The sequence below is a fragment of the Telopea speciosissima genome, chromosome 11 (assembly GCF_018873765.1).
Source record: "Telopea speciosissima isolate NSW1024214 ecotype Mountain lineage chromosome 11, Tspe_v1, whole genome shotgun sequence".
Lineage (NCBI taxonomy): Eukaryota > Viridiplantae > Streptophyta > Magnoliopsida > Proteales > Proteaceae > Telopea > Telopea speciosissima.
The window spans coordinates 39,781,137-39,796,687 of NC_057926.1; the positions used below are offsets into that span (position 1 = coordinate 39,781,137).

General features: G+C 39.4%; 1 protein-coding gene across 1 annotated transcript; it reads right to left on the minus strand.

The window, feature by feature from the left end:
* Positions 1–4,993: 4,993 nt before the first annotated feature.
* On the minus strand, positions 4,994–7,173 carry LOC122646422 (cytokinin hydroxylase-like). The gene is made up of 5 exons (XM_043839975.1): positions 6,866–7,173; positions 6,524–6,753; positions 6,183–6,424; positions 5,579–5,957; positions 4,994–5,482 (listed from the first exon to the last, which is right to left on the minus strand). Exons 1-5 carry the CDS (start codon positions 7,143–7,145, stop codon positions 5,060–5,062), a joined length of 1,554 nt encoding a protein of 517 aa, XP_043695910.1. The 5' UTR covers positions 7,146–7,173; the 3' UTR covers positions 4,994–5,059.
* Positions 7,174–15,551: the final 8,378 nt, after the last annotated feature.

Consider the following 15,551-nt stretch of genomic DNA (forward strand, 5'->3'; position numbering starts at 1 on the left):
TAATGGTGAGGATCAAGAGAGAATTTTTTCATCCATCCCATTTGATACTCTTTTTGGGTTGGAGAAGGGTATTTTGGACCACGAACAATAAGGGGTGGGAATTAATGATAAACCTAGAGTCCAATAATAGTGTCACAAAGGGGCATCATTTGACACCCTTGATGTTATCACGTGGCGACAGCTGGTGCTCAAGTGCCCAACCTTGGCCAGAGGCTTTAAAGCCTCCATTAAAGACGAGGCTAGGTTTCTGTGGATTTTTCTATAAATAGTGTCCTCTCCTTCTGTTCAAACCACACCTTCATTCTTCAGAGGTCTGATTCTTTGACTTCGAGCCTTCAAGTCCAAACTCTTCTCTTTTACTGGCTTAGTCCCTCAGAAAGCTGGGAATCTTTGGAGAAAGACCAAAATCTGGAGAGAAACCTGGAAAAAGCTAGTGAGAGGAAATTCTGCAAAATCTCAAAAAAATCCCAAAAATTTCCAAAGTCTTCCGGGAGTACTAAATTAGGCCCAGACTTTCACAGAAGTGTCGAAAATCTCTAAAAATCCCTGAATCGGGTCCCGAAAATTGATTTTCTCTCTCCTGCCAAATATCATCGAGAAGCTTTGAATAGCTCCTAGATTGCTAAAAAGCACGAAAAGCGGATAAGCTAACGAAAGTGAAATTTCTCTCTTCTATTTTATTGGCCGAAGTGCTAAACTAATCTTGGATTATTGCAAAGTTGATATTCCTAGCTGATGCCCATTTTGGGTCTCAAAAATGTATTTTTCTCTCTCTTCCTTTTTCAACCATTATTATATAGTTAATTATGCTGATTAAGAATATATAACCGCTTTTGGCAAATTATGACACCGGATTAGGGCATTTTTGCCATACTTCGGAGTTAGACTTAGACCAGTATCGATCATGCATGTTTGTTAAACATATACATGCAATTTTCAAATCTCTGATAGGTCGTTATGATGCCATTTAGCAAATATACCCCCATTCCATACCCCTAGTCATGCGAAACCGTTACTGGAACTATCCCAATATATCCCTGATCATGCAAAAGCGCTACTAGAACTTTTCTAAATTACCCCCGGTCATGCGGAAGCGCTGCTAAAACATTCCTAGATTACCCCTGGTCATGCGGAAGTGTTGCCAGTATTTTTCGAAATGATTTTCAAAGCATATATATATATATAACGGGGGTAGTGCTGCTAAAACATTCCTAGATTACCCCTGGTCATGCGGAAGTGTTGCCAGTATTTTTCGAAATGATTTTCAAAGCATATATATATATATAAACTGCCTACCATGTCACCCATCCCCTCCACATGTCATCACCCTGCATGCGGAACCACATTGGACCTAATCTCTAGTGGGGGTATGAAGGCAACCAGACAACCTTATGCCTTGGTTCAATCTTTCTTATATATGTATATTATATTCCCCTATTTATCATGCTTATACATGTTTATATTTACCATTACCTCGTTTATGTTATACCTGCTTCCATGCGCTCGGTACCATATATAACCCATGCTTTGTAGACCTCTAGTTGGGAAAAGCTTACTGTATGATTTTCTGGCCTAGAGACCTAGACTAGGTTGGATTTATTACTTTCCATATATATGTTAGTTAGTAGGATTTATAAATACATTGTTTGAAGGCTCTACAATAGATAGAGACCGATCATCGGTCGGGAGATTGCTAGATGCCTAACATCTACCTAGTCTGTAAATTTACCCAAGTCCCAACAAGTGGTATCAGGCCATGGCATGTGCTCTCGTGTAGAGAGAGAGAAATTGCTGGTTTTCCACCTGTTTGGCTCTTTTTTCGATCACTCAAACAATCGTTCTACCACCTGATCGATCAATCGTGACTGAATAACATGTGATGGAGATCGCGGGCGTGCCAGAGCCTGTAAGACTCAATATTTGAAGAAGATTGCACTTTTGACTTCTATCAGGAGATGTGGATTCTCCTATTGCCTCGATTGCTCCAAGGACTTTAGGTTAAAGACCAAATTGCAATACGTGCAGAAAAGGATAATCACAAAACAAATGATAGGGATGAAATAGGAAATCAAGAATTTCTATTGATCTCAATATTGGTATAAACAAATGACATACCACTGAAAGAAGAAATCAAAAGAAGAATTCGACAAAGAAGATAACCGCGATGGTCTGGGAGAAGATTATGTTGGACTTGTGTGTCCATCACACCCGGTTTGGTCCGGTTCAATCCGATTTTACTTTGTATTGAACTTTTATACATTTTAGTTTAATATTATCAAATGCGATATAAACTTTTTGAGCATTATGTGTCCGTAAGTTTTAATTAAAATGGTAGTCACGACTAGGGTTTGGGCTGGGCACCCTTATCATATGGTCGCCGCATTGGGTATGCCTAGACATGTGATGTCAGGGTACGAATGCGAGTACTCACATGTTTGATGTGTGTATTGGCGAAAAATCTACTTTATCGATTCCCTCATGTATTACTGTCAGATGTAGGAAGGGATAGACGTGTGTCACCGACACCCTTTGCCTGAGGGAACCCTGTCACTGCAAAGTGTGATCGCATTGTTTTGTTCATCAATGACTGAGACTCAAGTGAGTCAAAGCCGGTGTTCTGGGAATGCGTGAACACTCTGTGAAGAGTTACTCAACATGGTCACCACTGCCCGATTGGGGAACACCAAGATTGAGATTGTCTGTGTATGGTCGGATCAGAATCTGGATCCAGTGCTGTTTTGGAAATGGTTTTGCAAAAATCTATTTTGCATAAAATAATAGATTATATATGATTATTTAAACAAAGTGTTTTATCGAGTTTTGCGGGACCCGATCAGATGCACAGACACTCTTATATGGACATGTACTATGGATTGGGGTTTGGCAGTACAAGTGTACATGCCCTAGATTCCATAATGATGGTGTTGATTATAGGGGGGGTTGTACGTGATAATTTATTATCATGTAGGGAGTTATTTGGAATTTGCTATATTAATTGGTTCTTTATTTAATTAATGGATATGATGCTAATTGTAATTATCTATAAATTTAAATAAAGTAACTAATTAAATCATTCCCTATTAGATTCTGCTTCTTCACCTTTTAGAAGCACTTTGAGTTTAAATAGAACTGCCAAACAAAAAGAGAGAGAGCCAGACTCTCACAGGGATTTATTTAAATCCATCTAGGGATTAAATTAAATCCCATCTTTATAAATAGGACCAAAACGTAGGAGAGGAGGCAATCTTCCACGTTTTCTGGCTCTCCCCCTCCTGGAGTGTTTTGGTCCATCTCTCCCTCTTGTGATCTCTTCTTCTTCTTCTTGTTTTTCTCTTCTGTGATTGAGAGTGAGGGTTTTAGTAACTCAGATCTATGCTTGAAGAGTTGAAGAGCATCTGGGATTGGCTTGAAGAACCTTGGCTGCACAATTGGAGGTTTAGATCTGTTTACTTGGAGTGCTCATTGGAGGAAGAACCACTGTCTATTGGAGGAGCAACACTTGAGGCTCATCAGGTTAGCAGTTCTTTATGAATTCCACTTGTTTTTAATTATTGTTTATTCATGGGATGCGAAAGAAACCCGAATCGATTTGTTTCCGCTGCGCATTCGGGTATGGGATGGATCCTCCTATCCATGAGATGGAATAGGGATGATAGGACTGGGAATTGGTTTGTCACACCAAACCCTATTAGGGTTCCTGTAGGGCACCATGGGCGACCATGGTTAACCCTAAAAATTGAAAATAGGGTGCACATGCCACATTAGGGCGCCCCAGGGCAACTCTGGAATTCCCTAAATTAGGGAACTCAATAAATATCATATATTGGTTTACCAAGGTGAACCACTCTAATCCCATGGACCGTAGTTTGACCTATAGATTACACTAAGAAAAATAAAAAAGCCGTAAAATAAAATTTAAGTAAAGTTGCAGGTTATTGATTGATTGAGAAATCCCCTTCACTTCTTAGATCTTGTCTTTTATACTTGTCAGAATGGAGTCTCCATTGAATCTCCTTTAACCGCACCACCTTTGGCAGTTATAGAACTACCTAAATGTCATGTATCCTATGGAAATCCCCACTTCGGTGGTAATGTTGGTATTGGGTGCTTCATGGTTACAACCGTTCTGGTCCCATTGACTTTTCACGTGGGGAATCTACCTTGTTGATCGGTCTGCCATTACCGGTTAATCGATAATTTTAGGGTGTAAACACCATCCCAAAACAATTATCCCATATCGGATGTGAGTAGTAGTTTATCTCCTTAACAGTTATCACCTTAACAGCTAGGCTTTTAAGATGACTTATACCCAATTCCCGGTAGTATCTTTGGGATCTTTTTAGAGCCCTTCTAACAATCCTAATCGGCAACTCACATTGGTAGTCTCGAATTACCTGATGTAACAACTTAGATTTGATTAATGCAAAAAGAAAATTTTAATTTATTTAGTACAAGTGACTTATCTTCCAACTCTACATTGTTTATCTAGTGGTTCTTGCTCTTTGGCTGTTTGGTCAATTCTATGGCAACCCATACTCCATATACATAAAGTTGAGAGGGAAGAATAGATAAATAAATAAATAGAAGCACAAAAAATAAATTTTAAAAGAGTTGGGTGGTGGGAAGAACAGTATTACAGAGTGTTGTAAGCAAATGATGGGTTGGCTGGAAAGAGCATAACTTGAAAGAAAAAGAATTTGGGCCTACCTTGTGTTTAACGTTAGCCCAAGTTGATTATTTTTCAATTGAATGCTGAGAACTGTTGGGTTCAATTGGATAGGAGTTGGGAATCAAACCATGCTTTACTCTTGTTATATATGTTCTTAAATCAATATACAACTACAATCTCAGTAATGGGAAATTGTGATCTTTAAATTCTTTTTCAAGTCCTGTGATTACAGCCAAAATGGTTACTCAAAAGTATTCTTTGTTGTTGAGTCTTCCAGACAATCCCTTTGAACAGGGGAGAGGGGAAACTGTTGTATCTCAAAGATCCTCAGAAAACAAAAATATGGATATCAAAACTCAACCTGATCAATACAAGTGATCAATTGGACTTTCAGAGGGGCTCCAAATAGATTTGAACTCCATGTTTAGGCCTAAGAGTGAGGACACTGATTGGTGCATGATGATAGTTTTTTGAAATTGTGAAGCTGAATCGCGAGATCAGCATCGACAATATAACCTTGGCTTCCATCAGAGCAAAGGCCTGGCCAACACAATTCCTAGGCCCCATTGCAAAGGGGAGGAAAGTCCGTCGTCCTCCGGGCACAAATGACTTGGCTGCAAATCTCTCAGGATTGAATTCATGTACATCTTTACCCCACAATGCTTCATTGTGGTGAATTGCAAGTACTGGAATCCAAATTGATAGTCCCTTTGGGATCTCAAGGTCACCCAATTTGATATCTTCAAATGCTATTCGAGGAAGAAGGGAAGCCGGTGGGTATAATCGAAGCGATTCATTGATCACCATATTCAACTACAGAGAGAAAGCCAATGAATAATTTTAGCAAATTGAGAGCTTTTAATTAACTGGGCTAGACCCAAGAACATAGTACCATGATCTCTTGCTTACCACACTGAGCTTGGAAAGTTGTTCAGTTGAGGGAGCTTCTCCATTGCAGACCTGGAACACCTCTTCGCGGACCTTATCTTGCCACGACGTGTTTGTGGCAAGGAGCATAACAGTCCAAGTGAGAAGCAGAGCAGTGGTTTCATGTCCTGTAAAGAAGAAAGTCTTGCATTCATCCATAAGCATCTGAAGGGTGAAGCTGAACCCACTTGCTCTCTTCTTCTGGGTCTCTGCAAGAAGCATACCCAACAAATCATTTCCATAGGATGAGCTACGACCGATCTCAACACAGTCTTTCCTCTTCTCAATGATCTCCATCAATAGATTTTCCACCTCCATCTTTAAAGCTTTGATCTCTTTATTGAATTTACTAGGAAAGAACCTGGAAACCCAAAAATAATAAAGAAAAAAAAAAATCAATTTGAGTATTTGAATCAAACAAACTAGTTAATTGGAATATGATTCAACATTTCCTCTGTTTTGATACAGAGGAAATGAAAATTGAAAGAAAAGGAAAGAATATCCAAAACATGAAGTTGTCAGGTGGTGGTTGTAAGATTTTCATTTCCTGCAATAAAGAATCAAGTGACAGAGATAATCAGCTCACCGGCTACCAGGGAGGCATACGTAGCGGTTTGATTGAGCACAGAGATGTTGCAGAGAAGTAAGAAGATGGAAAATCTGCTTCCCCTTCTCATAGCTACTATCAAATTCAGTTCTAGAAATGATATCTGCAGTGAGGTGAGACATGTATTCACTGATTTCAACCTCTCTTTGTCCTGATTTGACAACAGATTCTAGTAATTCAAGCATCTTTTTGGTGCATTCCACCATGTAACCCATATTCTTCTGCAATTCAAAATATAAAAGCCAACCATTTTTATTAGAACAAAAAATAAACAATAAAGATGTGAGATTTTCAGATTTCAAGCTGAGTCATGTTGGAACCTTAAGCTTGTCAGCCATAAAAGCTGGAGCAACTATATGTCTCTGATGATACCAGTCATTGCCATTAGCCATCAACAAGCCTTTCCCAATGAAGTGTTTGGTTCCCTGTTGCTGAATCCAAGATTTACCAGAAACCTGGCAATATTTAGAGGATAGAAGCTCTTTGATCATGTCAATCTCTGTTAAACACATCCGAGGTTCACTTCCTACCCAATAAATGAATCTTTTCCCTGTAACAGCCATGACCCACCATTGTATCAGCTTTATAAACTATAAAGGAAGCCAAGAACAGAGCATTCTAATCTCAAATTAAGTATAATTCATGGTGATGGTGTACTATACCATACTGTTTAGACCAGGAAATATAATGCGGCAAGAGACGACCGACGATGTTGTGGTCGATACAATCCATGTCTTTGGAAGTAGAGTTTCTGATCAGTGCTGCCATGTCCTGAATATTTCCTATTAGAAACTGAGGCTTGGGGCCATGAACTCCTTGCTTTTCCATGATTTTCTGGATTCGTCTTGGGGTTAACCAGTAACAGGAGATGGTTATGCAAGCAATTCTTAGGAAGAAACTTACCAAGGTAGCCAATACTGTTAGCATCAAAATTGACTCCATGGATGATCTTTCACAAACAGAGAAAGAAACAGAGAGATTGAGAGATGGAAAGAGAGAGAGGAGTGATTCTGGGCTTGTGCTTGACACTCCCTCCCCCAAATATCTATTTATATAGATAGACACAAATAAATTATGCAGGTTGTTATTCTTATTCAATTTATTTTAAATGTGGTTATAATCGTTTATGTGTATATGACCATATGTAGTTGGGGAAAGAGGACGCCACCCGGTCGTGCAGTGCACGCTATCCCTGCACCCAAACACAGGGGTGCGCAAAATGATCGCTGCACCCTTGGTCATTTTCATCTTTCCGGGGGAGGTGCGGCAGTCATTATGCTTGCCTCTGTGTCTGGACACAGGGGTGGTGTGTGCTGCGTGATCGGGTGACATTCTTTCTCCCATATAGTTTTTTTTTTTTTTTTTTTGATGAGAAAAAGTAATTTATTAGAATTAGAGAGAGCAAAACACATTTACATCATAGAGAAAGGGGGGGATAACAGTTCTATTAGTGATAGAGAAGGTAGCTAGAGAGCGCAATATACTGGACCACATATTGTTTTTATATTTAAACTATACAGTTGAAAAGTTTGAGGTTAGTTCAGCTAGATCAAAAAAAGTGGGGATGATGTCCCAAGGAATACTAATATTTTGTTTGGCAACCAAAAGGTTTTGTAGGTTCTTGTTAGTGATTCATATTTTAGTTGGATTCTATCAGTCACAGCGTGTTTCCACCCCTGCAAGATTCCAAGTAGCTCAGCCTTTAGATCATCGGTTGAAGTAGCAAATCCTACAGATGTTAAAACACTCTAGCCGTCAAGAAAAAAGCAGTAAGCCCATCCTATTAGGCCTACAGATGGTTCAGAAAGACCTGCGCAACATAAAACAGGTAAGTTTATTTCATGGTTAGTGTTTGAGGAGGCATCCAGATTAATGTGTGCACTAACAAAAGGATCATTCATTTTGTTATGTAATAGTGGTGGTGCTACTAAATTGAGATCTTTAATCCATCTAGAAACATTTTTTAGGACAGGGGTAGGGTCTGCTGTTGCAAGTTTGTGAATTACTTTGTTCCTTACCGACGAAATGAAATAACAAGTTATAATGAAAATAGAAAAAAACCAAGTAGCTGTTGGTTTGTCCATGGTCTTTGATTGAAAGAGGGAAGCACAAAGCTGTGCCAAACTAGAGTTGCTTAGGTGCTCGGTTCTGAGTCCGAGGGGTCCGTAGGCCTAGATACGCTTAGTCCATTCACAAGATAGAAAGAGATGCCCGTGGGATTCATCATGAGCACCCCAGAAAACACATGTAGGCTCGATTGATGTCCACTTTGAGAGAGTGGCCTTGACAGGTAAACCTGCATTCAAGACATGCCAAAAAAACATTTTAAATTTCGGATGGATATTTAGTTTCTAGAAAAAGCACCACCACTTGGAAACAAGGGGCCTTGTATGAATAAGTGGAGTTAAAAGGTTTGCAGCAAGTCGGGTGGAGAAGCTTCCATCTTTGGTAAGAGAGCATCTCCAGCAGTTCTTAGAATCTGAAAAACTTAATTTAGAGATTTCATGGTTCAAACAGTTGGGCAGGATATGTGATAGTAAATCATAATTCCAATGTTGATTGGTGGTGAGATCACTTACCAGGTTGAAAGATGAAAATTTAGAGGTAAACAGTGATCCAGGATAGTTGGTACCCATGGGTCATACCAGCAATGGGTATCATTTCCATTTCCAACTTTTCTCCACACGATTTTTTTGAGGTCTGGCAGTACAGAATCAATACTGTTCCATATCCAGGTTCCTTTCTTCTTTGCAACACTGGGGTTAAAAATGGACGTATTGGGAAAATATTTTGCCTTGATTACTCTAGCCCACAGGCATGTATCTTCATTTATTAGTCTCCACCCCAGTTTGGTGATGAGGGCTTTATTATGGATGTGGGATTTACGGAGTCCCAAACCTCCCATAGATTTGGGAGTGCAAAATTTATCCCATCCAATGAGGTGGGTTTTGTGTTTATTTGCTGGGTTATTGTTCCAGAAATTCACATAGATTGAGTCTAAGGAAGAACATGTTTTTTGTGGGAACAGGAAACATATCATCAGATAAGAGGGTATAGAAGCCAGAACAGATTGTATTAACACACGCCTTCCAGCAAATGAAAGGCAATTTGCTTTCCAAAGACTTAATTTAGATTTGATTCGTAGGACATGGGGTGCTAACTCCTTCACCTTTGATTTGTGATGGAAAAGTCTAGTCCCTAGGTACATGGAATCCAGCTTCATCTCCTTCATACCAAGCAGGTTACAGGTTCTCCTTTTCTCCCATATAGTTGTCTGACAGTGATGGTTTACATTACAAAGTAAATGGGGGCACAAGAGTTGCTCTAGTGGTTTGTGCATCCCTTGTCCCCCACCCTGTATATGTAGTACGTGGCTTAGTTAGTAAGTCCGGTGGCAATTAAATGTGCTAGATGGTAATAATACTTTTCAAAAAATGAATTTATATGTTAAAATACATTTTTTTTTCAATAAAACGTTCGTATACATGTATAATACGTACATTTAGAAGGGTCTGTGGTGACCTTGAAAAAAAAAAAAGGGAAAGCGATCACTGCCTGGGCCTCTAGGGCAAAAAAGAAACAGAAGTATATGGGCTGGAGTTGAGCCTAGAGATTCTTAGATTTTCAATAGAAAAGCCCAATGCAATTCAGATTCAGTAACTAAGACACTACTACAAAATGAGTGAAACTGAAATCATTTGATCTCATTTTAAGGAGATGAGAGCAAAACATATCCTTCTTAAGTCATAATTCACAACCCAAGTTTGAATATTTTTTTCTTCTTTTTTCCCCATTACCTAATGTTTCTTCTCTACTTTGTTGGACTCCATTTTTGGCAGCCTATAGCAGGTAATATCTTCTGAAATAATCTGTTTCTCACAATACAGTGTTCCAGCAACTTCTTCTTAGTACAAGTTACTAATTTTTGGCTGTGTTTGGTATTCATTCTTGAAATGCATTGTAGGTCAATTTTGCATTCTCGGGCAATAAAAGCAACCATCTTTATCATTCGAGAATGTGAAATCGACTTGGAATGCGTTCCAAGAATGCATACTAAACACAGCCTTTGTCTCCATCACGATTTACCACATAACCAGCCACAACTGAGTCTATTTAACTAGGGATGTAAACGGATCGGATTCGGCTCGGATAGTGCTATATCCGCATCCGTATCCGATTAGCTTTCGGACGGATTCGGATAGTACTAAACGGATACGGATCGGATATTTTGTCCGTTTACATGTAAATATAGCTTTTCGGATAGCTATGGCCTATCCGTATTCGTATCCGTTTAGCTTTCGAACGGATTCGGATAGTGCTAAACGGATACGGACACGGATACGAAAATATATTTCGGCTATTCATTTACATCCCTATATTTAACCCCCCCCCCCCCAAAAAAAAAAAAAAAACACTATGAGTGAATCTATATGATAAAAGTCCTCACAACCATCATTCATTATGTTTAAATTATTAGTTTTGCTATTTGTTTTAGACTGAGCCTTAACCATTGAGATGAATGGAATCCTCTATCACAGAGACACATTCTTGTCCATCCAAGTCTGCCAAATGACAAGAAAACATGACTTCATGGCAGAGCATACTAAATGAGAAGTAATCTAATAATAATAAGGGTCCATGTTCTCTGTGCTACAGCGCAGGCTATGCCCAGACACATGGGAGGCATTTCCACCATTTAGAGGGGTGGGACGATCATTTTGCCCACCCCCATGTGTCTGGTGCAGCCTGCATCCCTGGCACAAAGAACCTTTTCCCTAATAATAATATTGATAATGTCATTGCTCGATCATATAGTACCCTTTACATGTAATGATTTAGCATATAATGTTTGGTAGATAGGGAGAAATGGACTATAAAAGACTAAGGTAGCCATTCTATTACATAGTTCAAGGTGAGGATGCGAAGGAGAAGACCATCACTTAATGCCTCACGGGTTCTCCCAAAGTAAACCTGCTATTAATTAAGGGTGCAAGTTTGGCCCTGTGATCCCGAACCCACCCTGGTCCACCCTGAGCTCGAATAGGATATGGGCTAGATTTTTCAACCTTAAGGGCGGCTAGGGTTGGATTTTGTAGCCTGAGGCAAAGGCTGAGCCCGGCTTGGCCCAGCCCAACCCAGCCTGACCCTAAATGGTATGAGGCTTTTGTGAATAATTATGTGCTCAAATGGATATGTGTATCTTTTTTTTTATATTTTAATAGTTAGGTGAATTGACTTGAGAAAAGGATAATCAGGGTAAGGGCCAATCAGAATTGGATCCGGCTCCTCTCCACTGAGTGGAAAACCCAATGAGGCATCTAACGGCTAGGCTGTGCTGCATGCATCTCAACGCTCACCCAATCAATAGTGGGATGTGTGCGGCACAGCCCAGCTTTCGGATACCTCATTGGGCTCTCCACTCAGTGGAGAGGAGCCCAATCCGGATCAATCAGGGCCAACTTGGCTCGGGCCGGCCTAATCAGGGAGGGCTTAGGCTAAGCTGGGCTGAGTGCGGCAAGGTTGGGCTTGAGTTGAGGTTTTCAGGCCTTGAGTCGGGGCCAGGACGGGTTTGGGCTAAGCTAAGGGGATCCAAGGTTGGGCTAGGGTTCTAAAAAGCCCGACTCTATTGCAGCCCTAATCTTAACAACCCTTAATTCCCCCACTTTAGGTGACATTGGGATTTGATCCCAAGATCTTATTACAATAAATTGAGACCCTTAATCAGCTATGTAAGCGAGCACCTTCAACCTATTACAAATCTTATAAGCTTTTCAAACATAAGGATGTCAATGGATCGAATTCGGTCGGATAGTGGCATTATCATGTTCGAATCTGATTATATTTCGGACGGATACAGATAATATCCTATTGGTTTTCGGACAGATTCAGATAGTTTTTGGATAGTGATTTTTTGAATACAGATTCTCCTAAATGGATATGAACGTAGATTGAATACTAATTTTCAACTATCCATTGACATCTTTACCGTTTGGTTGATGAGGGTTAGGGTTGAGACTTGAGAGTTCAACAACTACCCTTTCTTCTACTCTTTTTAGTTTGATTTTCTTATGTTTTTTACTTTTGATTTTACCTTGTATTTATTTTAATAGATATGTGATTCAATGTCTCACAGTGCATAAAACAATATATATAAACCAATAGAAAATCTAGAAAAAGAATCACATTATCTTAACTTATTAAATTATAAAAAATAAGAAAACAAAATCCAATAAGGTAACATAATCAGATAGATGGACATAGAGATATATTTCAGACATTTTATTATCGTCAGGTTGCTAAACAAATCGGGTAATAATCAATCGGATAGGGAGATTATCATATTTGTATCCGATTAGTTTTTAGATGGATTCAGATTCTCCTAAACGTATTCAAACGAGGATCGAATACGGATTTTCGAGTATCCGTTGACATCCTTATTCAAACATGCATGACTAACTTATAAGCTAAGTGATGATGATTTATCCAAAGAACCAAAAAAAAAAAAAAAAGTAAGCTATGATGGTGGATTTGGAGACTTTTGCATGTAATCTTCCTAATATTTGCAAAGGAAAATGTTTTTTATGGAGAGCATGGTGCCTGCGCCTAGACACAGGTGGGGACCGCATTTAACTTCTAAGCATTTCAAAATGATCTACAAACATTTTAAACAAGGTCCCATATGTCATATGAGACCTTAATTAATACCATGCCACCAACTGACAACTACATTTCAAAGTTCAAAAACATGATCCATGTAGCAATGAAGGCTGCACTCTAGAGTCAAATCTGATGAACCAAGATGGGATTTTTATCCTCTCCTGTTCTGACACCGTTCTGTCCATCCAGTTCCTTAGCTAGATTAAGGACACCTGGCTTATTCCAATCCAAAGGGCGATGTTGAAATATGAAAAAGTACATTCATATAACGATCTTCTGTCTCCTCTCTCTTCATTAACTCGTCTTCTAATTTTCTCTCTCCTTTCTCCTTTTTGAATTTCAAATTTACTTTTTGAAAAGCGAACCCAAAAACATGAAAAGAAATGAATTGCCTCACTCCACACAAAAACGAAGAAGGAACCTTGGGCGAGCTATGCAACTTCCAGCTACATCGTTCCAGCGAAGGCGAAACACACAAAGGTGAAGGTGAACCACGCGAAAATCCCCCACATCTTCCATTCCACATTTCCCCACCAATGCTCTATTGTGATCTTCTTTGCTTCCGTGCTTGATTGCTACTATGCTCAGCTCAATCTATCTCGCTTCTCTCTGTCTGTCTCTCTCTCTCTCTCTCAGTTTTGTGTTGAAGCTTTTGTTTATAAAATAAAAAATAATTTTTTCATCTTCATTTTTTGCAGGGAAAATAGAAGAGAGTTGAATCTTCCTCCTGCAACGAGGGTTTTAGGGGTTGCGGTAGTCGGATTGAGGTGTATTGAGGGTAAGATTTCAAAAACTGTTGTATTATTATTTTACAAAAAACACTTTTTGAGTCAAAATACTTGTTTCAAAAAGCACTTTTTCAAGTGTGTCAAAGTTTCAAAATTAGTGTTTTGTTTCATTCCCTCCTTTTTATTTCCCTCCACTAATTTGTTTGAATTTGTTGTGCTCTCTTGTATGCAAGAGACAATTTTGAGCTCAAGAATAGTCCCACATTGGTTGTGGGAGAGTTACTTGAGGGGTATATATATAAGATTGTTTCCTTAAGGTGTGAGGCCTTTGGAGAGGAAGTCACCCTACTCTTTAGTGTGTGGGGGGTCCTTAGGGTGCTTTTGAATCACGTGCGCGCGTGTGTCGAGCCGAGCCAAGCCGGGCTAGGCCGTGGCCATGGCAGAGGTCGGGGTCGGGGTCTGGGTGTGGGCAAAACCTTATTTTTAATAAGTAGAAGTTTTGCATTTTTGAGTTTTAATTCTTCATTTAAAACTCGGTTTGGTTCACCCATGGTTCATTTAAATGGTTAAGCCGTATGTGTCTATTCGTACATGTACACGAATAGGTACACCCACTCCCTGTACGTGAAGGAAATATGTATGGTCTGTACGTACGTCTCCTGTATTTGTTTGGATGTATCCCTTCATGAAAGGGTACTCCATTACTATATATATACAAAGTCTTGCCTACGTTATACATACAACTGAAACGAATTATCTTTGCAACAGTCCGTTCCAGAGATAAGTTTTACTGTATTTTCTTTAGTAGTAAAGGGCTAGTATAGACGTTTGATATCCTTCAGTACTCGTATCAGGTTTTGCAACCTATACGTTTAGGAGTTGTTTCATCTTGGAGGGTTAGGTGCAAGGTCAACCTATTGCAGAAGTGGGGGCATCTAAAACCTTAAGGAGAGTATTTGTCAGATACGACTCAACTCTTCCTGTTCGTGACTGTTCCTATTCGTGCTGTACAAGTTTTCCTCTCTGGTTCGTGTCTCTGTACTGATAACAGGTATTTTATGTATTACTGTGTTACAGTTTAGTCTTACAGTATATGCCTTGTATAACAATCTTAAGGTTTTAGAGTTTATTTGGCTTTTTCTGTGTAAGACTATGGCTGAGAATAATACTGTGGACCCTCCACCTACTACTGCCGCTGCCCAAACTACTGCTACTACCATACAGCCGAGTATGGAGAAACTGAGAATAGTCTCAGAGTTTGATAAGATAGCACAGTTCACCGGGCAGAATTTTAAACGGTGGAAGCAAATGATGCCATTTGCCTTGACGCAAATAGGGGTGGCGTTTGCATTGACTGATCCCAAGCCTCCAGAAACCGAGGATATTGATCTTTATATGAAGAGGGTTGCTTGGATCGAAGCAGACTTTCAATGCAAAAATAGGATTCTGAATGCTCCGTTGAATGAACTATACAATGTTTACAATTCCTTTGATCATGCCTACATGATTTGGAATGCTCTAGTCAACAAATATACTCTGAAAGATGCTGGTTTGAAGAAGTATGTGGTGTCAAATTTTCTGAATTTCCAGATGACTGAAGGTGAAACCATTTCTTCTCAAGTAGACAAATTCCAAGTTATGGTTGGGAATTTGGCTAAGGAGAACATGATTTTACTGGATCTGTTTGTCACATGTTCTTTGATTGATAAACTACCTGACTCTTGGAAGGATTTCAAAACTACTATGAAACACAAGAGGAAGGACTGGTCTTTTGATCAGGTGGTGGTTCGAATCAAAATAGAGGAACAGAACCGCATCAAAGACAAAGGTGAAAAGCCCATTGGATACATTCGATCCAATGCTAATCTGGTGGAAACAGAGGAAAAACCAAATCTCAAGAGGAAAGGCAATCCGGTCCAGAAGAGTTCAAACTCAAAGAGAAAGAAAGGAAATTGCTTCATAT